The sequence below is a fragment of the Fomitiporia mediterranea genome (genome assembly GCF_000271605.1).
Source record: "Fomitiporia mediterranea MF3/22 unplaced genomic scaffold FOMMEscaffold_1, whole genome shotgun sequence".
Lineage (NCBI taxonomy): Eukaryota > Fungi > Basidiomycota > Agaricomycetes > Hymenochaetales > Hymenochaetaceae > Fomitiporia > Fomitiporia mediterranea.
In genome coordinates, this window is record NW_006760386.1 from 573580 (window position 1) to 599610 (window position 26031).

General features: G+C 41.2%; 6 protein-coding genes across 6 annotated transcripts; 3 read left to right on the top strand and 3 right to left on the bottom strand.

The window, feature by feature from the left end:
- Positions 1–1352: 1352 nt before the first annotated feature.
- Positions 1353–2501, bottom strand: FOMMEDRAFT_149801 (uncharacterized protein; the record flags this gene model as incomplete). Its single annotated transcript, XM_007261179.1, has 2 exons — positions 1353–1661; positions 2259–2501. 2 exons carry the CDS (start codon positions 2499–2501, stop codon positions 1353–1355), a joined length of 552 nt encoding a protein of 183 aa, XP_007261241.1.
- A 1466-nt stretch (positions 2502–3967) lies between these two features.
- On the top strand, positions 3968–5503 carry FOMMEDRAFT_74987 (ZIP zinc/iron transport family; the record flags this gene model as incomplete). Its single annotated transcript, XM_007261180.1, has 6 exons — positions 3968–4218; positions 4295–4409; positions 4486–4594; positions 4672–4772; positions 4920–5073; positions 5142–5503. 6 exons carry the CDS (start codon positions 3968–3970, stop codon positions 5501–5503), a joined length of 1092 nt encoding a protein of 363 aa, XP_007261242.1.
- Positions 5504–7229: 1726 nt separating this feature from the next.
- Positions 7230–8310, top strand: FOMMEDRAFT_149803 (uncharacterized protein; the record flags this gene model as incomplete). The annotated part of the gene is made up of 3 exons (XM_007261181.1): positions 7230–7399; positions 7476–7809; positions 7885–8310. 3 exons carry the CDS (start codon positions 7230–7232, stop codon positions 8308–8310), a joined length of 930 nt encoding a protein of 309 aa, XP_007261243.1.
- An 11129-nt stretch (positions 8311–19439) lies between these two features.
- FOMMEDRAFT_149805 (uncharacterized protein) lies at positions 19440–20622 on the top strand (the record flags this gene model as incomplete). The annotated part of the gene is made up of 3 exons (XM_007261182.1): positions 19440–19705; positions 19782–20112; positions 20194–20622. The coding sequence occupies 3 exons, from the start codon at positions 19440–19442 to the stop codon at positions 20620–20622; spliced, it is 1026 nt and encodes a 341-aa protein (XP_007261244.1).
- Positions 20623–21055: 433 nt separating this feature from the next.
- On the bottom strand, positions 21056–21951 carry FOMMEDRAFT_100463 (uncharacterized protein; the record flags this gene model as incomplete). Its single annotated transcript, XM_007261183.1, has 5 exons — positions 21056–21232; positions 21269–21405; positions 21473–21522; positions 21586–21776; positions 21886–21951. 5 exons carry the CDS (start codon positions 21949–21951, stop codon positions 21056–21058), a joined length of 621 nt encoding a protein of 206 aa, XP_007261245.1.
- Positions 21952–22225: 274 nt separating this feature from the next.
- On the bottom strand, positions 22226–26031 carry FOMMEDRAFT_143762 (uncharacterized protein; the record flags this gene model as incomplete). Its single annotated transcript, XM_007261184.1, has 5 exons — positions 22226–23421; positions 23522–25037; positions 25095–25256; positions 25578–25923; positions 26020–26031. Coding segments are annotated over 5 exons (2825 nt in total), but the record flags the coding sequence as incomplete, so codon positions are not given.

The window sequence follows — 26031 nt, forward strand, 5'->3', positions numbered from 1 at the left end:
AGAGAAAGAGAGAAGGTATAGTAAGTAGTAGAAATGAACCTGAAGAAGAAAAAGAAATCTGAAGAAAGGACTGTAACAAGTACAGCTGACTTACCAAGGAAGCAACTGAGACCAAGGCCAGCCTACTGCACTCCCAACTCAGCCATTAATTCAGAGAGTAAGAAGGAGAATGTGTGTACTAGTAACTACCTACTACTCCTTTCTCAGACATAGGATTTTGTTGTCCAAACAGACCCACACAGTGTCTTGGCTAATGTCCATCATCAACATCAATCCATCTCTCAGGAACAGTCAAACAAGGAGTCAGCAAGTAGTGGAACTGTAATGGCAGAAGGAGTGTGAGATTGTAGTAAAGGAGGAAGAGCTTAATTAACATTAATACAAGATGACAGAACACTTGCAACTGTATGAAGAGAGAGAGATTGCCAAGCAAACTTGACAACCCAAGTATTAGAAGGAGAAGGATAGCAGACTAGAGGAACAGCAGCGAATTCTGGAAGCACAGGAGGAGGAGAGCAAGAGGCAGACAGTACAACATAGGTAAGAGACTCCAAGTCATTACAACAAGCCTATTCCTGTAAAAAGAAACATAAAATCGATTAATAAATAGAATGTACATAATTAAGTAATGAACTCATCTTGATTTCTATCCAGACGAATGTAAATTGGTCTGGATAGGATTGAAGTTAAGTCTGTATGTGTGTGCAGATCTGTCTAAGTCTCCCTTCCCACGGGGTGTCCACATGTGGGTCAGACGCGTCAAAGCACACTTTTTAACTTGTCATTTTGTAAAATCAATAAAATATTTATTTTTTAATATTTTACAAAAATAAAACCAATAATTTTTAGCTAAGATGTTTTAATATATAATTATAATTTTTTTGTGTTATAAAACAGCTGTAGTAAATAATAATATGAGGAATGCTCTTAAATTGACCACATGGGGCACCGCGACAGTACCAGCGGACCGCGTCGCGTCGCGTCACGCGTCATCTACATCGTAACGTGTCGTTCTCACCTTACACCATACCCACAAATCGACAGTTACCAAGGCAACGAACAATCTCACTGAGTGTTTTATACCCTGCATTGTATGGTGTTCGATTCAGGTTATTCCAGCTAAACTGCTATCTTGAATTCTGTCCCGGTATACCTCCAGTCTTATCCTACCGTCTTCGGCGCCTGCCTGTAACTGTGATCATTCATTAAACAAACCATATCTTCCGTGCAGTTCCTCGAACGTACTCGAACGAACTACATACATTTTCTGAGGTCACAAGAGACTTATCAGGTACAAGGTTTTAACAGGGCAACCAAAAATGATACAGTAGTCCCAGTTGTTTGTTCGTGCTTCAAAACCGTACACATTGGGCAGGAGTCACGCTATCAAGAGGCCAGGACTCTTCAATAATACCCCTTTCAAAAATAACTGGTTCACCATTGCCCTTCCTACTAACCTCATACTCTCGCTGACCCTCTTCATCAAAATACACCCTGCTCCATGCATCCGTCCACCGAACACATTCAAGCTTGGGCAATGCCTCTGCCAGCTCCTTTACTACCATTCTTTCCTTCGCCATTGCAACTTCTTCATTCCGATCGGATGTACAGTCCTTGCAGTTCCTGAAGCCATAACATGGATCGTCGCTTCCGTGCTCCCTCTAATGATGTTTAAGGGCTGCCTCCACTTCTTCCTCGTATGTAAAGGTCATGTGTACTGAAAGAAGCCGAAGGCACTGGGATTTGACAAGGACACCCTTTAACACAGAGATGTGTTCGGACATTCGCCACATCTGCCCATATAGACGTAATACAAGATTCAAGCGTCCGCGAACAGACATTAATACAATATCATGGATGTATGCTTTACCTCAAGGTGATCATTATACAGCAGGTAAAATTTCGTGTACAGAAGTAGTCCTGCATCCCTGACCATTGGATTTGAGACTGCTAGGCGCAACTCATGAAGGTTCGGAAAGTCGAGTTTCAGGGTATCATTGGGATTGACAAAGAAATATCAAGCCTTCGAAGACTCTGTGCGATCGGAGTTTCCTGGAGCCACATTGGCACAGAACTATTATGGAAATAAAGTGAAAGAGATTCGAGAGTAGCAGAGTGCTGTGAAACCATAGTATGGTCACGACCGATTCTATGTACCCTTCCTAGGATTTGCATGTGCCTGACAGTAAAGACGGGTTGTTTGAACAAATGTTTGCTTAGGCATTCATACAGCGGATGTACTGAAAACAAAGTCATACCCGACCGACCCGACCGGAAAGTCGGGCATAAATAACACTTCCCCCACGAAGGATTTGCTCTGCCGTTTCGACCAATTTACAAAAGTCCGGCGATGCTTTCTTGAACCCTTCAATGAGAGTAAAATCGTCGACAGGAGGAAAGAACATGTACGGTTTCCAATCCGACGTTCTAATAGCTAGCCGGAGGATGATCATCCATAGCTCGGTAGGGAGCGTCAAAGTATTTTGAGCTCTTGATGACATTTGACTGTCTGGTGATTCAAGAAGGTGAGAGGTAAAAAGCGCTTGGATATTGGATCAATGCAGTAAAGTTCGCACGCTGTTCAGACTCCGAGTCAATTTGTTATTATGTAGACTAAGACAAGTTTCTTATTCACCATCCCTCCATACTGTGTATTTTTCTTAGATCTTTACAACTCTACTTTTGTTTCTATGGCTTGCCTGTAATTGGCAGTTCTTGTCTTACTGATGGTAATTAGATTCCATTCCTCTGCCTCTGCATCTTAACTATTGTGTCTCATTTTGCGTACTGTCCTGGTCTTGCATACCCTATCCTGTTGCAGGCTATACTACTTAACTTGTCTGACTAACTTCCTATGTACTCCTAGTTCAGTATGTGTGTAGTCCCTCGCATGTACAAGTACCAACTATATACAGGTTTTTCGAATCCAGGAGAGACTTGACAGGCACACGATCATACCTAAGCAGAGGTCCAAGTGATGTAGGTACACTATATGCGCTCTTCGCTATACCAAAATACAGGACGATCAGTTTCGAAGTACACTTGGCCTGCGAGTCATCTTGTCGCTGTCACCCTGATTCGTACGAGGCACTGATGACTGCGACGGTACTGTATGCATGTTTATTTTAGTAGATCAAATTTTTCCAGCTCCCTGGAGCGTTTCAGGGCGGCCTATGCTTTTTCGCTGTTGTCCAACAGCGTTCCGGATATGAGCCGGGAAATTCTCTAAAACTGCTGTCGAGGAGTACCACAATAGATGGTTAAACGCTCAGCACAGTCACAGTCAAGTCGTTTTTTTAACGTGTTTGACTGTTCTTAAGCGCTGAGTAGAATGTTTCAGGGCGAGAATGGGGAGACGAACCGGAATGTACGACGGTCGAGCAGTCAGGAAGATGACGGAGCTAGAGGGTTGAAGATAAGCGTGGGTGAGATGAGGTGAGATAGGACCGGAGCTTGCATACGACACTACGTATGAACCTTACGATGCTACTGCTGTACATGTGTTGCATGTGTGTGAGGTCTAGATACCTGACCCAAAAGCAGCGCCACGATGACAAAGTAACGGAGTACAGAAGTCTTCTCGGACGTCCACAACAATACAACAATATTCTTCTGTTGCATTCATTGCGTTGTAATATTATTGTATCGATAGAGTGTGTCGAGATGGATGCCCTGCCGGTGACGACGGGACACACGGCACAGAATGGGAGGCGATTGTCATTGGGACGGCTGTGATTGGACGAGAATAGCCGAAAGGGGATGAGTGAGGACCTTCACAGTCAGGGTCTCTAATTTAATTTCTTTTTGGCCCATATTCCCTACTACATAACTTATCCACCGGTACTGATACTCCTCATAAACCACACCCACAGGCCGGCCCCCTGTCTACTGTTCTCGGGCCCTCTTAGCGACCCCCTCCTCTAACTCCTCCTTCTCCCCACTCGCCACCCGCCTACTCATCTGAATCATGTCTTCGACGGTCGAAACTATCACTTCCCTCGTTGCTTCCGCCACAGAGTCCGCTGTCGACAGCAGCGACCCCACCGCTGATGCCAGCCAAGACGAGTGCTCAGGAAACCCTGACAACGCCGATACCTTCCTCCACCTCCGCATCGCATCCATATTCATCATCTTGGTCTGTTCGAGTCTCGGTACCCTTTTCCCTGTCATCGCTCGTCGTTCGCGCCTGCGCAACGTCATCCCCAAGTCTGCCTTCGAGTGCGCATATATCCATATTTTATTAATTTTTTTTACAGATGTTGATTAATATTTTTTTAAATTAACTTTAATTCAGTTTTGCAAAGTACTTTGGTTCGGGCGTCATTATTGCCACTGCCTTCATCCACCTCCTCGACCCTGCCACCGACGCCCTTAGTAATCCCTGTCTGACGGGAGGGTGGCAAGATTATGTACGTCCCCTCTACCCATCCACTCTGTCATTCACTCGTACTAATCCCACGACTTTCGGTCACGATATCGATTTAGCCCTGGGCCCTCGCCCTCTGCATGTTCAGCATATTCGTCATCTTCTTCGTCGAGCTTTTTGCCTTCCGATGGGGCACGGCAAAACTTGCGAAGCTCGGCATAACCTATGGTGAGAACTTCTATCCAAATCTACGACGTTCCAATATGTAATAACGCATGATATACTAACTGCCACGCGTTACGTAGATTCTCATGGACATAATACTGGTACAGGCCATGCTGCACATGGACCTGAGGCGGCAGTGGCCACCGAGACTGCGAGTGCGCAAGCGCCTGAGCGACCGGTAGTACTGAATGCTGATGCAGCTTCTACAGGCTCTAGCACTAAGGACAAGGACGAACTCGAGAAGGCCCGGACGTCTGCTCCTGTCCAACGCGTTGGACAAGGATCTGCTGGCCTTGCGGACATCTCCGACAATATAGACGAGAACGAGTCGTCGGGCGAGTTGATTAAGGCCTCGGCGTTGGCACAAGTCATTGGCATCTTCATTCTTGAATTCGGGGTGTTGTTGCATAGTGTCCTGATTGGGCTTACCCTTGCGGTTGACGAGGATTTCAAGGTCCTCTTCGTCGTTCTCATCTTCCATCGTAAGTGTCATAGATTCCCATACTTCCCCGGATGATAATCTAGACTGGCCATTCTTTACGTCAAATAGAAACATTCGAAGGTCTCGGTCTAGGATCTCGACTCGCCTTCCTCAAGCTTCCAAAGAAATACAACTACGTAGCTTACGTCGCCGCCATTATCTACGGGCTTTCCACGCCTATCGGTATCGCCGCTGGACTCGGTGTGCGCTCAACGTACAATCCCGACTCTGCCAAGGCGTCAGCTGTATCTGGTATCATGGACGCGCTGAGCTCGGGCGTGCTTGTGTACACTGGCTTGGTAGAGCTCCTTGCGCATGAGTTTTTGTTTAGTAGTGAGATGAGGGAGGCGAGTAATGGGAAGCTTATATATGCGTGTGTTTGCATGCTCTTCGGTGCGGGGTTGATGTCTTTGCTTGGGAGATGGGCATAGACGTGTGGTTGGCGGATCATGTATATCCTTGTTTATTTGCTTTCATCTCACGCAACTTGGATCAGACTCTACACCTCGGCACTTGCCCGTACTCATCCTAGCGAATAGATACAGAAACCACTCATCTATTCATCTATTCAATCATTTGATTATTCACGCGTTTTTGTATCCATATTCCGCATCGCCCACTCACTCTCCCATCCTCGCCAGGCCAGTTCGAAGGCGGCCTGTACCCACGGCTCTCTGCCTTTCTTTTTCTTTTTCTTATTACGCCTCGTCACGTATACTCCTAACTCCTGACTTAAATCATATAGATACGGATCACACGAGGATTTACTTTTTTCTTTACCTTTATTTTTATCTCCATCTCTAGGATCCATCATGTTTTCATGTTTTATCACTTCGCTTCGTTTCATGTTCTGTTTCTGTTCTGTTCTGTACAGTTTTGTCATGTTTTGTTTCACTGTTTCGTATTCGATGTAATGGACGTTGATGTTGACGTTGACAATAAAAGATATCGTTACGAATATCTAAGAAATCAGCTTGAATTAAGTATTAGTTGGGAGGGGTAGTATAATGTTATAGACCATTTTGGTCGCTCTGCAATACATTTTGGGATAAACTCGGCAAGGTAAAGCATTTGAAACTTAAGGTCAATTGATCAGAATTGTCTCACAGATGTCTGGCTGCATTAATAACAGACTATTTATCATACATACACTGTTTTGATGAAGGAAAATGAAGTAAGGGATTGTGTCCATAGTGAAGAATGTATGCAGAGAATATTGAGATTATTGTGAGTATATGCTACATCACTCATTATAACTACTATTTCCATTTTGATCCAGACTATTTCCCAATTGAACAGTAGCATACATATAAGCCTTCCAGCTACTGGTTTGACTACCTCTGAGTCAGTCTTGTATAATATTGACCAAGCTATTTTCACAGTGTATCTTCATTACTTGGAACTCACTAGCAACTCATTACTTTAATATGACTGTGTGCCTACTGATTATCTTGTGGATTTAAAGATCAGTGCATTATAATTCGAGTACACTCAAAGCACTGTGTTATAGATCTTGAATAAATATTTACTAATTTTGAATTTTAAGTTTTGAAGTGTGTAAGAAAATCAGCATCAAATTTAATTAATAAATTCAAATAGTGACTAGAGAATACTGACTACTTCCAGACTTGACTTTCTGCATCCAAGCCCTGAGTCTCACGGCTCTTTTTTGGACGACCCTGAATGGCCACTTACATAATACTTATGTGGTGGCTCTCAGACTAAGAAGTTAGGAGGGGGGGTTTGGAGGGGCAAAGCCACCCCAATTAGGTTTAGGATAGGTTGGGCTGTTAGGTTGGGTATTGGCTAGGCTTGAGGATGGGATTAGGGAGGGGAATATGTATTTTCATTAGAAAACTGACTTTATTTTGACTTAGTGAAATACAAGTTGGACAGTGAGTGGCCAATTCAGACTAACCAAAAAAGAGCTGTGGGACTCAGGGCTTGGATGCAGAATTGATGCAACTGACTACTTCTGGTCTGGTGTCTCAGTCTTGACTCAACACATCCACTATCCCAGCGCATTTTTTCCTCTCACCTTCTCCATCATTAGATGGTGAGATGGTGTCAAGAACTCATTTCAGTCTAGCTCTTCCTTTAGAGCTATAGCTAGACATTCTTAGACTAGCAATAAGAACGTCGGACTGGAAACCGTACATGTTCTTTCCACCTCACGAGGATTTTGCTCTCGTCGAAGGGTTCAAGAATGCATCGACGGAATGTCGTAAACTTGTCAAAACAGCAGAGAATAGTCTACGTGGGAGATCCGTTGTTACATCTTGTGCAGAAGATGTCTTAAAGCCCGATTTTCCAGCTGGGTCAGTCAGGTATGATTTTTTTTAGAATAACCACTGTATGAATGCCTAAATAGACATTTGTCTGTACAACACTTCTTTCCGCTAGACACATGGTCATTAATGATGAAGGACAGCCGCTATGTAAACACACTAGTGATCATACCATATGGGCACGGCACCTCAACAGCCTTGAATCTGTCTTAACTGTCTTTGGCTGCCGCTTTGTACCATGGCTTGTCTTGCAAACTCCAATTGTACAAAGCCTCAGAAGGCTTGATCTTTACTGCTGTTTCCCTTATTTTTTCCATCCCGATTTTGCCGCGAAGCTCAACTTTCCTAACCTTGTCGAGTTACGTTTGGCGTACGCTCACCCAACGGATCTTGTTGGAGCAGATATACTGTTCTCGAAATTTTTCTTGTTGGAAAGCGAAGCCCATGAGGTAAGCATACGTCTTCAATATGGCTTAAACGTTTGCTGACAGGATTTTGAATCTTGTTCGATTCTAATGGGTCAGACAGGGTATATGGCTGAACGCATCGCTGCATTTTCTGCATTAAAAGGCGCCCTTATCGAATTGCAGCACCTTCGACTTCTTTCACTGCATATATCGCTTACTTGCAGGGAAAAAGTGGAGGCAGCCAGGGAATATCATGACAAGGAGCATGGAAGCGACTCCTCGCTGCTCAGATATAGATGTTGCAAGGACTGTACACTTGATCGCGATGACGAAGCTGCAAAGCTGAGGGAAAGAAGCGAAACAAAAAAGCTAGCAGAGGCATTGCCCAAACTCGAATGTGTTCGGTGGACAGATGCATGGAGGAGAGAATATTTTGATGAAGTGGGACAGAGAGAGTACGAGGTTGGTAGGAAAGGCAGTGGTGAACTTGATATTGTTGACCGCGGTGTTATTATCTTTGAGAGTAGTAGGCTTGTTATATAGTGAAAGAGACAATAATACTGTTAGTTTTGGTTAGTCATTCCTTGCCACAGATCATAATATTATGAATGGGAACTCTGGAGATTCTGACACGAGTGCAAATTCTGAAGGCAAAAGATCCTTACTTGTGAATACAAATAGAACCAAATGAACTTACAGTACTACTCTCCTTCCCTTTATAGTCATGTGGAAATGTGAAAGGGCTTAGTCTACAGTTCTTAGCAACAGATGGTGTTGTCATTCTTGCCTTCTACAATTGTAGACAAGCTATTTAGGAATTGTTAGATTAACTCAACAGGACAGATATGTGGGTGTAGGCTTCATAGTAAGGAAATGGGAGCTGTTACTTTGAAGCAAGCAGGATTCTAATACACATCTCCTCTCCCTCAATTGTACTGTATAACCTAACCCAGCTGATGTGTGACTCAGGATTCGTTGATGAGACTGAGTGTGAAGTTGTAGTTAGTGTGGACAGAAACATGAATGTGAACTTGAACTGTGTCTTTTTTGTATCAATACCTTGTGAAAAGTTACAGAATATCAAATCAATTAGCCTGCCAACCTCTGTAATATTATAACATGTCTTTTAATATATAATAACAATGATTTTAAGAGCTTACACATAATTTATAAGGCTTAGTTGTGTATGTTACAGAATTGTTTTTGTTTGAAATGGTGATTCTGTTAGTATCTGCTGGCTAAACTTGTAATGTATCAAATCAAGTAGCCAACTAATCTTCATGAGATTCGTACATAACATTCTATAGATAGTGGTAGAAATTTAGAGTGCCTAATTGTAATTTTTGGCAGTCAATTTTAGATACTACAGTTTTTACATATTCAGGACAGTTATTGTGAGTATCATCAAATAAGCATAGTTTTAGTTATATAAGTCCAAGTAATCATTCTTATCTCAATTTTTTTACAGATATATACTATAATAGTCAAAATATAAATTTTAAATATGTTATATACATGTACTATAACACTTTTGAGAAGTAATCTACAAATCTTTTGAATTTTAGTTGAGGTGAACATCTCGCGACACAAATCACGTGATATATTGCCATTCTAAGAAATTATGCACGTAGCAGTAATATCACGTGACAGCTCTAAACCTTCATGTGATGTACCGTAGTAACCATACTAACTGTAGTACTCATACTAGTACTTTTTAAGTTAAACAAGGTTGTTATATAGTATTAAAATGATTTGGTATATAAATAAGTAAAGTAAATGAGGTTTAGAAACTCAAACTTAGTATTTAATTAGAGAATATGCTTAGTAATACCGTATACTCGTATACGGCGTATACGGAAATTTTTTACTTATGGTATATGCATACGCGCGTAAATATACGCCCGTATTTTCAGCTAAAATTTTCTCTTACGATACGGTGCGTAAGCGTATACGCTGCAGGCGTATCCGTAAATTACGCTACGGTGCGGAGCACTACTTGCTCAAGAATTCTTGTCAATAGGATTCACTAATGAGTATTGGTAAGGTTGGGAAAATATAAACTCAACCAACTGTGACGCGGCAGTACTAGCCTCTTTTGGGCCATACAATGATGGACGAAATAACTTCCTCAAATAACCTCAAATGAATATTTGGGCAACATAGAATTGTAGAGGACATCTGTAGCTACAAATGTATGTTTTTATTTTTCAAAAATATTAAGTACAAATTTTTTTATTTCCTAAGAAAACTTTTTTTGTTAAAATGGTCTAAAATTGCATTTCTATGAGTTTGAGCACTACTTGAAAATTTTCGACCCAGATTTTTGCCGCTTATATAATACAAAAAGTTATGTAATAGTGTTAATAATAATACATTTGTCAGCGTTTTTTAAAGTAAATTTTTCCAAACACTTAGAAAGTTGAACAAACACTATATAACTATTTAAAAACTAACTTTAGACATTAATAATTGTATCTGAATAAGTTTTGAACTTGCTAGAGCTGATAAAACAAAGTCAATTTTTTCTGACCTAGAAATTTTTGCCGTAGGGTCCTTCCCAAAGGAGTATGTGGCTGTGCTGTGACTGATGTGACAGGTTGGTTGAGTTTATGTTTTCCCAACCTTAACAAAGTCAATTAATTTAAAAAGGCATGAGAGCAGACAGAGTCTGACAGACAACACAGAGTACAGACACACTGGGTCTGCTTGCAAATATGCCTTGATCCTTACTTGTCCACAGTTGATAGCCAAAGGTTATACATCACCAAAACGTACAGAGTCTGACAAGGCAATATATAAACATGTAGACTTTATAAGCGAATATAAGGGTCCACAATATGTAAAAAATATATGTCTTAGCAGTAAATTCCAATACATTTTCGTGTTCGATTTGGTGATGTACAGCAGATTCAATTGTCTGTTTGTACAATGACTCGGAAGCAATACATATACATATTGTAGAGATTATAAGAAACAATACTTATCACAAGACCAGGACTCATCCTGCCAACACTTCTGTTAGTGCCCCCTCTAGACAGTGTAGAATTGGATGACTACACTGTAGCAAGGATGGTGCAGGCCATTCCAGTCCCCCAGTTCAGCACTTGTGCTAGTGTTAGGACTGACAGTGACAGGGGAGGGAGGACCCATATAAGACATTGTGAACATAGAGAGTAAGTTATTAAAAAGGCTAGTAGATAAGAATGTAGGCAGAGGTGCTACAGGTCCTCTTACTGAGGTAGCAAATGTGCTAGAAGTCTTATCCATAACAACATTGTCTACTCTATGGCTGGTGAGAGAAGTAGACAATGTAGGAGTAACTGGAGGGGTAAGTAGAGTATACAGTTATAATAGTCTCTCAGGAGTCTACTCTTATTGTGCCTTTTGTTTGAAAGAAGGTAATGATTGAGTTAGCATAAGTGAATTGAATGGATCTACAGGAGGGATGGTCAACCAACATTAGATACACACATATTACTATAGGATGTGCAAGTAAATTCAGCCTGGTTTTATCTTAGGAGAACACAAATATAGTTTATACAAAAATATCAGATTTGTTACACAGTAATAGGCAGCAAGCAGTAGACAGTAAGAAAGTACATAGTAGTAGAAAGTAGGAAAGTACATAGTAATAGACAGTAAGAAAGTAGTTGAAATTAATACTTATACCCAGTCAAAGTAGTAGGGTGTAGAACAGACCTATTACAAGTGTAAGTAATATAATAGTTGAAATGAAAATGAAAATGAAAAGAAAAAGTACTTGCCAATTATGAGTATCCTCCTAAACCCTAGCCTAGTCAACATTTACAGATGTCTTCTTTTCAAAACTACTAGAACTACTCTCAGAAAGAGTATGTAGCTAATCTAGTGTTATAAGATTGTAGAAGTAATCTTCTACAACTTTGTACATTTCTTCCAGGATCTGTAGTATGATTAGAGTCTGTAGTACAATCCAAAAGTAGGCCTGTATGTGTAAACTGTACAAATGATATGTTTGCAGGCTTATAGCCTCTACAATCTTGTTGTAACACTTAACAAAATCAAAACAGTTAAGACAGCTGAGTTTTGTTACAGAAATGTAGTTGAACACAATAAGGCTATGTAAAATGAGAAACACAAGGACCTTGCATTTAGTATGGACCTCAAGTCTAAAGCCAAACTTCTGCAACTTATCAACTCTGTACTCTATGTTCAGCTTTCATAGCTTGTCAACAAGACTAGTATGAGAGTAAGGAACCCTTCCTAACAATATTATTACTTTAAGCTCCTTGTTTGTTACAAGATTATAGTTTAGATACTCATAGTCAGGAGTATGTACACACTTGATGACAAGATCCTTCTTGTCAAGGATATAACCAAACAAGGACAAGTGTGTGAGGACAAGGAGCTAGAATATGTATAAGTCTAGTGTAAGGATTTTCTTGAGCCTGTGTTCAAAACTTGCACCTTAACAGATGAGACTCAGATCCAAGACATATGTCTTCACTGTACAAAACTGTCAGTAACTCATACAAGAAACTGGCAAACAAAGTAGAATAAGTATACTACTAGAGTGTTGGAACAGAACAAGAAAAAGTAGTAGAGCTGGTCATCCTAAATGTAGGGCTTAACTAACAATATACTCAAATTGCCCAACCAGATAACAGAGGAAGAGAAGGAAGTATTGAATGAGGACTATGTACATATACTATCTAAGAACTCACCACACCCCTGTAAGCCTTAATTCAACTAGTAGTTTGTCTCTGAACAGAATTGTATTATATTAACAATAAATCCCTCCTCTGACAAAAACCTGTTGTACACTTTGAATAGCTGGATAATCAGGTTAATAAGTCCCTACTGAATGTCCTATAGTAGTATTCTCTCCTTACCTTGTAGAGGTGTGTCCTTATTCCTCCTTACATTTGTAAGAGCCTTATACATAAAATTGCTATTTGTCTTATCAAACTGTCTCTTCAAGTACTCCTGTAAGAAAATATAGTACTAATGAAAGAGTTTTGACAATACATTAGTAGGTATGTCAAACTTGTTAAGGGTACCTTCATGTCCTACAGGGCTATGTGTAGCCTGTACATTCTTAAGAGTAGTCTAGATAGTCTGTAAGTACTTCTCTACCTTGTCAAGACTGTCAGGTAAACCATTTTGCCTAATAATGAGTGTAATGTTGTTAGTAAGTGTAGGAATGTAGGTAACACTAATAACCTCCTTTCTAGACTGCTTGACAAGTAAGAGTGTGATAGTATCAAGCTAGACTATTATACACTTAATAGGCAGGTCCTTAAAGGGTGAATTTGGTAGTAAAGGAATAAGGCTTTAGAGGTCTTCATGTTGATTATAAGGGAGAAACTTTGTTCTTAGTACTATGAAGATATTGAAGATACAAGCAGTAATGAGACATTCTGAGAATGAGGATGAGTGGTTTCTAGACTACTACTTGTAGGACTTAGAGTTAGCAGTAACAGAGAATAGCTAAGAGTTGTTAGTAGACATAGTGGCTTAGAATGAAGATAGTAGGAATTGTATACATGTAGACACAACTAATAAGGCACAGTAGTCTAGTACTTCCCTTCCTAGTTAGAGTGTAATTTTGGTACAATACTTTGACTACTAACTACTACTTAGTGATTCTGACTTCTTGCTTCTGCTAGTGTAAGATAACCTGTTCACATACCCCTAGACTACTTCAAATGGTAGAATACAATATATATATATGTATGTATTCAACTGTCTAGAACAGTACAGTACAGTTTGATTGATTCTTTAAGGTCCCTAGTATGTTTATTCTATTATTATCCTGCCTTGTCCATCATCCTGTACTCACCAGTTTGTATTGTTAGTATCTAGGGTACACAGATCAGACAGCTTTACTAATACAGTAGGATAGTATCTACAACTAATTCAGAACAGTATAGTACAGTTCAATCAATTCTTTAAGGTCCCTAGTGTGTCTGTCCTATCATTATCCTACCTTATTATTGTCCTGTACTCACCAGTTTGTATTGTCAGTATCTAGAGTGTGCAGATCAGACAGCTTTACTAATACAGTAGGATGATACTTACAACTAATTCAGAACAGTACAGTACAGTTTGATTAGTCCTTCAAGGTCCCTAGTATGTCTGGACTCTGTATTCTTAATATCTGGTTAGTTGTTATACTAAACACACCTGTTTGTAATACTCATATCCAGTGTGTACAGGTTAGGAGGGTCTTCTCATTCAGTAAGATGGCTCATAGTACTACTTATGTCTAATTTCAGAGTAGTGTAGCACAGTTTGATTGATTCTTAAAGGTTGTTAGGACAGTTGTATTATTCTTGTCTACTATGCTCATCATACTGTCCCTACTGTAATGTATTAACAGTATCTAGTGTGCCAGAATGGATTATGTGCTTCCAGGTAATACTACTACTGAAAATCAGAGCAACTTAGTACAGTTTAATCAATTCTTAAAGGTCCAGTTGTGTTGATCTGTCTTGTAGGACACTTTTCATATATTATGTAAAGACTATAATATTTGATAGCTTGTATGATAAGAGTACAAGGTGTATCAAACATAACCACAATGATGGAAGAAACTCCTGGCCTGTACAGGAGTTATTGTATAGATTACACAATATAACTGTTTGTATACTCTGAAATCATTACTAGTATCATCTTGAGTGATTTTTCCTTCCTGACAAAGTTGGCTTTTCAAGAGTGAGAACACTAGCTCAATTGGATTAAAGTCTGGTGAGTAAGGAGGCAGAAACTCAAGCTTCACACTCCTGATTATTTGTGAGCAGGTTATATGGACCTATTTCTCTTAAAATACATACCTCTCTTTAATAATTCTACAGACTTCTAGTACTTTGTGTATAGCACAATTATCTATTACAATAACAGATCTTAGACTAGGAAACAGCTGACAATGATCCAACAGGCTCTTAATAAATTTGGTAAAGTGTTCAGTATTAAAAGACCCCTTAATGATAGTACAGTCAACAATCCTATCAATCACAATACCAGGCAAAACAGAGTATCTTTATTTGGATAGTGAGTAATTATTCTCTATATACAGATTTTCAGATTTCTCACCTCTTTCCTCTTATGAAGAATACCTTACAGACTGTATGTAGACCCTCTAATACTCATACTTTATCTTGTATATAAGCTTGCTAATTACAAGTACTTTCATTAACAAATATGAGCTGATCTGCCTTGTAATTCAGAGTCATATACACCTTGAATTCTGCTCACAATTGTTCATTTCTCTCCTGTACCTGTTTACTTATCTATACTGTATCAGTTAAATAGATATTAAAGTAAGTAAATCATATTTACTAACCTTCTTTAATGTGAAACCTACCCTCCTCAACATTCTCCAGATTGTTAACTCTGAACACTTGATCCTACATTGTTGCTCTATGATATCCTTTAGCTTGTCAAGGTAAGTATCATTCCAAAACTCTAAGGCACTCAGGAGGAGTTATAAGATTCAATTTACATGTTACTTAATGCTAACAAGTATAATGTGTGATTTTTTTGGTTTTACCCTTGTGTCATTGTAATCAAGTGCTTGTGACTGTCCTCTAATTGATTTTGTCTTTGTAACACTGCCTCCTTCTGACTATGTTCTCAAAATATGATAGACAGTCAATAATAGTATGTTCAAATAAAACAATATTTGAGTAACTAGTATGTTACAAATATGATACATTCAAACTATAGTAGTATGTATATCCTATAGTACTGCCATTCCTATAATAGGAATTAGACAGTGTATACCTGAGATGAGTATTTACAATACACCTTCTAATACTTTAGGAAAAATACTAATTCAAGCTTTGATAAACAAGCTAGCAATGTAGGGTAGTAAGGGGAGGAGGGTCAAAACAAACTGAACAAACAGTTACACAACCCTATGTGAATGTTAGAGTTGCTGAGCACTCAGATCAGTCTGATCAAGGTACTTTTGGTAATTCTACTGACTTTTCAGAAAACAGGCTTTAGTACCATTCTACAAACATGACATTGAGCTCTCAAAGCCTGACTACACCCTATACCCTAGTGTGTTTCCTTCCATCATACTGCCTGAATCCACTAGCCTTGAATTGTCTACAGAAAAACTGACACATAGGAAGATACCTTTAATAAAAGTACACAAAGCTGCTCAAGTAAAGGAAAGCAAGCTAATAGGCTCTGTACAAGTAAAACGTCTGCCTGAACACTCTCAAAAGCTTACAAACACTATGCTTGACAGTCAGTCAGATTCTGTGCCTCCTGAAAGTATCCCTACAGTATGTATTCATTCTAACTACTCTATTTTTTGCATATCTTACTTTATTTATAGATCAAGTATAAAATGTCAGACATACTGAAAGAAGGTCAAGCCAACAAACTAAAGGCTAGTGTCAAGCATGGCCCTGGACAACCCTGTAAAGTTGCTACAGACTCAGCAAATATACAGCCTACAGTAAACAACATTACTCCTAGTATTCAGGTAAGTTTTCCTCATTCTATTATGTTGTTACTATACTAATTTATAATAAGTCTGTTAAGATTGTCAATAAAGTTGTTGATCTACCTGATGATAGTGTTGATCTCTATACTGAAGAACTGTCAGAGCTTGAATTGACTCATACAGCTTCATTAGTAGTAATGGGTAGTAATGATGATGAAGCCAGAGAAGATGATAGGGAAGAGTTTGACTTGGATAAAGTCTTGGATGATAAAGAGTTTGACATTACTAGTATGTATTTGTATCCACTACTTGTTATTACTAGCTAATTGATAACTGTATCAGCTGTTTGTAAATCTGGCCAGGCTGTATCATTAGTTACTCAGACTCAAAGACTGAGTCAGTCTTCTCAAGACACAAAAATTGTTATTCAGGTCTCTGATGGTCATACAGTACACAACCTGACCATATACAAGTCCTGAAGGTTTTGTGTTCTTCTACATCAAACAGAGGATATTATGAAAACACCTAGGAGTCATATTTCTCTTGTGTACAAAGCCCTATAGTGTAAACAAACTGGTCTGAAAATGGTTCCACATTATCTGGAAAATGACAACAATTATGCAAAACTGTTCTCTCAATACAAAGAATACATGGATGCACAGTAGAAGAAGAAGAAGGGGGGTACTGTATCATGTCCAATCATCCTTACTAACATTAATGATAAATTTCAAGTAGTCTTTTCTTTATTTCTTTAAAAACTATTTACTGATAATGAACAAGCAGGCTTTAAAGGCTACAAGTTGTAAGACTAATGAAACTAAAGCATCCAACTCTTGGTCAAACTCAAACAATGTAAAGACATCTATACTGTCTATTATTACTGAAAAGCTTCAGGAGATAGAGGCAAACTTCTATTGTCAAAAGTACAGTCAGACATGCTACAAGACATACTATGGTGAACACAAATTGTATACAAACAATCACTTGACAACTCACACACAACTTCTTGTGAGTCACTAAATACTGAACTGTTTTTAAAGCTAATAATTGTGAAGAGTAACAGTGTTAAAGGTGTTACAGCCAAAGATGTGCCTGAGCAACTCAAGATTATGGACTATATCAAACCATCCAAGGCTCAAGAAAAGGCTGTAGGTGATAACATGGGTGATCTTACAGATGTTGAGAGTAGTATTAGTGTAACAATTCAGGATAGTCTCTCTCAACCTGTTATACTGTCATCTGAAGGAATACTCTATCAGAAGGTTCAGGACTAGCTCTACACATGTACAACTCATCAGGATTGTGGTCAGGATGGTCATAACTATATGGTACTAGCTAATGTATTTGAGCAGAATGAGATTATGTGTCTGGACAATATTACCTTTCTTACTACAAAGGATATTATTGACCTAGCTCATGATTGTAGGGTTACTGTCTTGCAAGGTCTTGCTAATCAAATCATTAGATATTCAAATGAAGATATTAAAGATCATAAGGGGAAAGGAAAGGAGTAAAGAGACTGTACAATCCTTGTAAGCAACTCTTCCACTTCTACTTTTAATAATGTATTGATTCTTACATTTCTATACTAAAGGTACAGTCTATTAGTAAATGATTAGAAATAGATTTGCTTTCTTGTGTCCTGAATGTTTGAATGCCTATAACTTCTTGGAATGAATAACATTTGACTATGTGCAATTTCAGAATGTGATAATACAAATAATAACATATAAGTCTAAGACTTGTCTTATATAAATGTAAATAATTAAAATAACCAGCCCACCAATCCTAATAATATTATAATAAGAGATCCCAAATATAATAACAATAATTTTAAGACTCTGTACATAATTTATAACAGTTAATAGTATGTACTGTAGAATTATTATGTCTGAAATAATTGTTATTCTTACTGTTCCATTCTCAAACTTGTAAAATATTAGTTCAAATAGCCCACCAATTCTTATAATATAATAGTATAACATTCTACAAGTAATAATAGTAATTTACAGTACTTAATTATAATTTTTGGTGACCAATTGCAAATGCTACAGCTTTTACATGTTTAGAAAAGGTATTATGAGAATCATCAAAAAAGTACAGTTCTCCTTATATAATTCCAAGTATTTATTTTATCTCTATTTTTTTTACAGATATATACTATAACAGTAAAAATATAATTTTTAAATACTTTACATACATATAAAATAACACTTGTAAGGAGTAATCTACAAATCTTTTGAGTTTTAGTTAAAGTGAACATCTTGCAACACAAATCATGTGATATATTGCCATTCTAAGAAATTATGCAAGTAGCAGTAACTCACAACACTCAACTGTCTTATTTCTGTGTGTAAAGTTTAAACAGCACTACAATACATTTTCTTAGCTTAGTAATATCAAGCATTTGTTTTGAAAGATGATAGTGTACTTTTATGAGCTATTTTAATGTAAAGTATCTTGCTATATTTGGCACAGCGTATACGCCGTATACGCCGTATACGGAAGTAGCGTATCGTATATGGGTCCTGCTGACCCAGTTTACGCCCGTAATTATACGCGCGCATGCGTATACGTGGGAAATTTTACGCGCGTAAGCGTATACGCTACGCGCGGAGCACTATGAGCAAGGCAGTCCGGAGTAATTCACAGGCACATTCTTTAGCCTGATACTCAGGTCCTGTTTTCGTTAATAAAATCTTCCTGGATACGTGCAGAGGGTGCCAAGCACTTGTGAAAGCATTAGCTGTTATGAAGTCAGGGACTTTGTACTGACTGCTAAAATAATCTTCCCTGCAGTGCTCTCGCAGTCATCAGTGGCTTTCCTGAATTAGAATGACAGCATTGCAACCAACTAGCATACCAAGTAAAGCTTGAACAGAGCATCCTGGATTTTTGTACTACAAAGAACACACACAGTATTCTACATCACTTAGACACACTAATACATAGTATAATAGTTTTTCCATAGTTTGGAAACACTGCTTCAGTATAGATTTGTACCTGATAAGTCACTCCTGAAGTTAAGAGATATGTATACAGTTATTTGAATACACTGAAACCAATTAATTCTTCCTAATATAAATATTGGGTAAGGTTTGAAGTGAATGAAACAATCACCATACTGGGTAATACCAGCCACTTCTGGTGTCTCGGACTTGACACTTGACATATACGGCTATAAGACATTCTACATCTAACCTTCACTCGCCCACATACTTTTAAACGTGAAATGTCGCCCAAAACTCAATTCAATCTAGGTCTTCCTTTAGAGCTATGGCTAGACATTCTTAGACTAGCAATAAGAACATCGGATTGGAAACCGTACATGTTCTTTCCACCTCACGAGGATTTTGCTTTCGTCGAAGGGTTCAAGAACGCATCGACGGAATGTCGTAAACTTGTCAAAACAGCAGAGAATAGTCTATGTGGGAGATCTGTTGTTACATCTTTTTCCGATGATGGTTTAAAGCCCGATTTTCCAGCTGGGTCAGTCAGGTATGATTTTTTTTAGGATAACTACTGTATGAATGCCTAAACGGACATTTGTCTGTACAACGCTTCTTTCCGTTAGACACATGGTCATTAATGATGAAATGCGGCCGTCTAGTAAAAGTAACCATACTATATGGGGACGGCAGCTCAATACCCTTGAATCTGTCTCAACTATCTTTGGCAGCCGCTTTGTAACATGCCTTGTCTGGGAGACTCCACTGGGACCTGTACAAAGCCTCCGAAGGCTTGATCTTTTCTGCTGTTTCCCTTATTTTTTCAACCCCGACCTTGCCGTCACGCTCAACTTTCCTAACCTCGTCGAGTTACGTTTGGCACGCTTTAAACCAACGGAATTTTGTGGAGATGTACTATTCACGAAATGTTTCTTATTGAATAACGAAGTCGAAGAGGTAAGCATACGTCTTCGATATTGCGTAGACGTTTGTTGACAGGCTTTTGGATCTTGTTTAATTCTAATGGGTTTGACAAAGGATATGGCCGATCGCATTGCTGCATTTTCTGCATTAAAAGGCACCCTGATCGAATTGCCGCACCTTCGGCTTCTTTCACTGCACGTATCGCTTACTTACAGTGAAAAAGTGGATGCAGCCAGGGAATATCATGATAAGAAGCATAGAGGCCACGGCTCATTACTCAGATATTTACGTTGCAAGGACTGTCCACTTGAGCAGAATGACGAAGCTGCAAGGTTGAAGGAAAGAATAGCGACAAGGGACCTGGCAGAGGCATTGCCCAAGCTCGAATGTGTTCGGTGGACAGATGCATGGAGGAGAAAATATTTTGATGAAGTGGGACAGAGAGAGTATGAGGTTAGTAGGAAAGGCAATGGCGAACTTGGTATTGTTGACCACGGTGTTATTGATGAGCACTGGCCTTGTGATAAGTATTGTTTCTTATAATTTCTGTAAAAGTAGGAATCAAGGTATATTCATGGGCAGATACAGTATGTCCTTGCTCACCACTGTCCGTCTGCCTCTCATGCTTCTCGAGTATATGCAAGTCGTACCACATTGTAGTAGGGTCACAGGTTTAGACAGGCATAGGGAGATAGAATAAGCAAAGTGGTATACTAAACGAACTGGTACAGAATTCAATAATTGGAATAATTGGAAGTAGGCTCATAAGGGGTACGGTACGAGAGATCAACGACAAAAGGTCATAGACTCGTGAAGAAACATAGAAAAAAAGGGGAAATGAAGAGGATAAATAAGGAACTTGGGATTAAGGGTGGACAAATCCAATCAGCAACGCCCAATTCCAACAGATTAGATATCAGCACAGGCACTTGGTGTCAGCATAAACAAAGTCAGTCAGTCAGCTCTGGCTCAGATTTCACTGCGCCTTCTCTTTCTTTGCCCTTTTCCCCGCCCTCTGCTCCATTCCCCTCTCCGCCATCGCAACAAACCCAGCAACGCGCAGGGACATATCCACACACATCACTAGCTGAATCACAAAGAACGGCAAGTAACTCGCGAGCAGGTTGATCCTCTGTTCTGGTGTAATTGTCAACTCAGGCGCTCCAAGTTCGGACAGTTGACTGAGAACATTGGAAGGATCGAGTAAGACAGGCGGGACGGGTGTTGAGGAGATGGGTGTACGGAGGAGGGTGGAGATGCAGGGGAGTGTGCTCGTTGTTGCTGAGGCAGAGTAGATTAGGAAGAGTGGGTAGGTGACGAAAGAGTCTATATGAATGTATGTGTACTGTTAGGAATACTGAAAACTGTCTTGTATGATTCACACGACACATACCCGTCCAGAGTGCATAAAGTCCAATAAAGAACACAGGAAGCTGGAAGACACTGAGAAGCAGTAATAAGGATATTCAGCATATAGCATTCAAGCTGCATAGTGGAAACACTAACGCTTCAAGAACCATAAAGCTCTTCAACCACACCCACAACGCAGGCGGGCCATTCAAGTCAAATACACCCGCAATAATCGGATCCGCATACTGTTGAAGATACCACTTTGGCAGCTCCGCGATCGCCTTTGGAACAAATTCAGCAGGATAAAGCACTTGAAGGTCAATCAGGATTGTCGCAGGTATGTGTATCTGCATATCCAATAATCCATTATACAATCATCATCGTGAAGCAAAGAACAACGCGAAATGTAAGTCAGCTCAACCGACATCGATGCATAGTAGGCTTATTGTTACTCACGAGGAAGAATATGAAATAGATGATGTCCATTGGACGAGATTTGAGTGGCAAGCGGACGCGCGACATGATGGTTGAATGTTGAGATCAAGATGAGGATACGCGACGCGACAAGAGACGCCCAAAACCACGCGTTTCCCTGACGCGTCATCCACGTGATGTAGATGACAAATAATAGTCAATACATGCATGTAAATCGTGTTTTTAGTGGAGTAGACAAGGATGAAAAAGACAAAGTATATACTGCTACAAACCAAGTAAAACACCTGACACTACAGTCTGGCATGTAACGGGCCTTGAGAAAGGAGCAAGAAGGAAATCCATGAACTGAGTTATAAGAGGACAAGAAAATACAATTTTCGATCAAAGCATCCATTTTCAGCTTTACAATTCTAATGATGCTCTACTTAAGTGAAGCAAGCAGAACAAAACAACGTCCTCTATATACTTTTAACACTTACATTACTTGTGAACAAACAGAGACCTGCTGTAGCGGCAAAGAGACACTATTACACAACACACAACACGTAAGACCACAAAGGATTGCAGGGCAGGGAGAATTCAGAGCAACTATGCGAAGAGGACGGAGAGACTGTAATTGGAAGACCAGATGACGATGCGGATGCGATCAGATGATTGACTGAGGAGGAACGATGCTACGACAATGATTGAACCGAAGACGAAATGCGGGTAAAGACGACCAGACAGAGAAAAAAGCATGAGGGTGCCTTGTGTTATCGAAGGCTACTACTATCGGTTTGAGATCGCTCCACCATCAACACCCACACTTTCACCTCCCAAATCTCGAAACAGTCCGGATAACACGCTTTCAGCCCTAGGAGTATTCTCGATCTCGCCTTCACCTCCATGAGTCTGGATCTTCAGAGCTCCCATCTTGTCTACGAGGATGGCATTCGCGACACGCTCTCCTCGGGCACCGTCTCTTTCTATCGTTTCTACTTGCTCTACTGCTCCCTCTTGACCAGCTACTTGGGACGAAGGCTTTTGTTGACTCTGAGGATTTTTCTTTGCGCCTCCCTTCGGGTTAAACAGCTCTGCACTGCCCTTCCGAGGAGGTCGTTCAAATCCGCGTTCATCATCCTCTAGCCTGTTAGCACCTGTATGATTAAACAGTGCCGTACCGTACGTAATGCCCTGGGGATGGTTAGAGTGTCCCGGGTTCGGAGAAAGGACTGTACGTGCAGTAGAGTTCACATTAGACCATACTCCACCAGCAGGGGGGCGTTTGTCATGCGACGGACTGGCAATTGACGAGAGTGGAGGAAAATCGTTCGGCTGAAGATGAATCGGCGGCCTTTGTTGAGGAGGTGGCTGATGGTGACTAGGTAGGGGTTGACCAGGCGGGCGTGCAGGCGACATCGTGCGAGAGTTATTGCTGTCCCGTCTGTGACGCGTTGTGGGATGCAAGGTCGGCTGTGCTTTCAATCCAGCTGCCCAATCAGGTCTCGGAGGCAAGGGATGCTTTGGAGGGGTTGACAAATAAGTTCGCCGAGACGAGGACGAGCTGGTAGACGATGACTAGTAAGCGACCAATGATTGGAGAAGAGAGAAGTGGGAGTCAGAGAAATTTCAATGTCAGCGGATCCGATAAAAGCACTTTCTCATAAAGGTGACTCACCGCAACGGAAGCCGTTTCATCTGCTGGCGTCCTATGCCCGCCACTGCTAGAAGACGCCGATGTTCGCCGCATTGCCTGACTTAAACGTGGGCCAACAATCTCTCCACCCCCTGGGCTGCTGTGTACACCTGGACCCGGGCTAGACGCACTTGAATGCATTCCTAACCCTGGACCGTAACTCCACGCCCCACGAGCAGGAGGAGCTCCGCGTCTAATTCCATGATTACCATTTATATGATTATGATGGCCATTGCTGCTCCCGCTGCTATTCGTGTGTCGAGAAAGAGTCGGCGATGGGCTCCCTTTCCCGCTAGATACACCACTGGAAGTTCCCCGCTCAGATCCACTACCGTTCGTAGGCGGAAGGTCAATTGGATAAAGAGGCTGTGAGTGCGGATGTACGATGGGTGGTTGAGGTGGTTGAGATTGAGGGGGAGGGAAATAGGCTGCATATCCTGCGTACGGCACAGGACCGGGCGGAGGCATGTATGCTGGATATGGATAGGCCATCGGCGATACACCTGGAATGGGCGGGTGATGAACATGGTTCGGTCCAGTGCCGGGAGCTGAGTGATGTTCAGAGGGTGGTTGCTGGTGCTGATAAGCAGGATGAGGAATCCATCCATAAGCGCTTGGACCCACATGCGGAGCACTCATGGAATGATGAGGATACGCATCAGATGGACCCGATACCGGACTGGCAGGATCCGAGTTAGGGTGAGGTTGCTGGGGAGGAAGGCCGCCATAGGGAAATTGTGGGTAATACTGGTACTGCGCAATATACGGAGGTCCTACTGCTGGCACTGGTCCCGGGTTCTGAGGCGGCTGAGGAGGAAAGTACATTCCCATCGGTGCGGCCATGTAGGGTCCCGTAGGTGCCATGTAACCAGGCTGCTCTTGGGCTTGTGGCTGACCACCAGATGGATCATATAGCGAGGGATACGTGAAAGAAGGAGATGTCGTCCCAGAATCACGTCGGCTTTCGGACCCTTGAGGGTTGAATGAAGGAAATGATCGGGTCGATTCAGCAGAGTTCATTCCCAACTCGCCTCCCCTTCGACGGTCCGTGACAGGTACAGACCATTCGCTTTCTGTGGGTGCAGTGCTCGCATTATCATCTATATCGCTCACGCTGCTGCAACCAGCACCGCCACTGTGCGAGCCTGAGCCAGAGGCAGAAGCAAGGCTGAACGTCGATGAAGAGGCACTTGTGTCGCGCTCTTTAGCTTTCTCTTTCTCCTCAAAGTCCTTAAAAATACGAGTGCGCGCTTTTTCGTACGCAGCTTCACGTTCTGCAATCGTCATATGTTTCTTGCTGGTCGTGCTTCTGCTCCCCATGCTCCCAGTCTCTGAAGGGCCAGGGTCGGAGAGCTCTCCATCTTCTCCCGCAATAGAGCCAGGACGTGAGGCAGAGGATTTCTGACGCCTACGATCTAGCTCAGTTCGACGCATGATTTTGAAAGCCGGAAGCTGTGTCTGCTCAGCAGGAACAAGTTCGGATATGCGTCTGACAGGTCTGTTACAAGATTAATTATTATCAGTCAAACTCCCCCAGATGTCGATCGAGACTCACATTCTACTTTCAACCGTAATGGAAACAGACATGTCTCGAATGCCGGATTTGTCGCGTGGAACAGGATCAGTCTCTGGCGTGAGTCTATAATATTGTGCGCAGCGATGGACCAGAAGTCTTTGGTATTGATTTTCCGGAGTGAGGTTGATTTTGGACCTCGAACTATGTTAAAAAGGTAAATGTTAGTCCATGATGATAACGATGCGAGACATTAATTTTATATGGCAGACGACTATCGCGCGGCACAAGGTGAATGCTATCACTTAACATCACGCGACAAGACCAGGTACGACTAGGCTTGTCTGTGGCTGTGGCTACGGAAATCCAGCAGAAGTGAAACGAATATCTCTCGCATAGCAGATACTAGGTGCAGAGCTAGAAGAGCTACTGTGCATCATTTATATTCCAAATCCCAAGTGTCATGGCGCGGGCGCCTAATTCCTACCGCCTAAGAAGGCCACGCGAAAAACTGACGCTACTCACTTCCTTTCTCTAATCAAGCCTTCCATCTGTTCACCCATTTTAAGCACGAAAAGTCGATCTTTGCTCTTGAGTGCTTCAAGGATTTGCGTGTCGACATCCGGGGTGGAGGCCCCACTACCATCCGCACTGCCCTCTGCCTGTGGCATCGCGTCGCTGGAGCACCTCCGGAGTGACGATTGCGAGGAGGAAGAAAATGGAGGGGCGACATCCACAAGCCTGTCTGTCGAGCCATTTGCGGTGACCCGGAAGCTCGAGGAAGAGCTGGCACGGGACGAGCTTGGGACCGACATCGTTGTGCTGACGAAGGCAATAGGGTCAGGAGAGGAACAGACGGTGGCTTCTTCAACTGTCATTAGATAATAACACAGAAATAAAGGTCAGCTGCACTATCTCTAGGCAGAATGGCAGCGGTGGAAACCGCTGAGCGACACGGAATACGTACCCCGCGACATTG